Consider the following 213-nt stretch of genomic DNA (forward strand, 5'->3'; position numbering starts at 1 on the left):
GTTGCCCCAGCCGGCGTGTTTGAGCTCCCCGCTGCTCTCGCTCCTCCCCGGGCACGGGGGCCGGGCTTTTTTCTTCTTCCCATCCCCCTCCATGTTCTCCCGGGAGCCAGAGCTGCTCCGGTGGCTCAAGGACTTGTGCTCTTTCCTCCTCTTGGGGTGAAGCTTGCCTGTGGCTTTGCTGGGCTCCACGTGGCCGTGTCTCACGGCCTTGCC

General features: G+C 65.3%; 1 protein-coding gene across 1 annotated transcript in view; it reads right to left on the reverse strand.

Annotated features, from left to right (window-relative positions):
- Positions 1-11: 11 nt before the first annotated feature.
- Positions 12-213, reverse strand: part of LOC103769896 (zinc finger protein 469-like) — a gene marked incomplete at both ends in the record, with an annotated part of 11,331 nt that continues 11,129 nt past the window's right edge. The window contains 1 exon segment of the mRNA XM_008937136.1: positions 12-167. Within this exon segment, the coding sequence (XP_008935384.1) occupies positions 12-167 (156 nt within the window).

Source organism: Merops nubicus, unplaced genomic scaffold (assembly GCF_000691845.1).
Source record: "Merops nubicus isolate BGI_N331 unplaced genomic scaffold, ASM69184v1 scaffold27513, whole genome shotgun sequence".
NCBI lineage: Eukaryota > Metazoa > Chordata > Aves > Coraciiformes > Meropidae > Merops > Merops nubicus.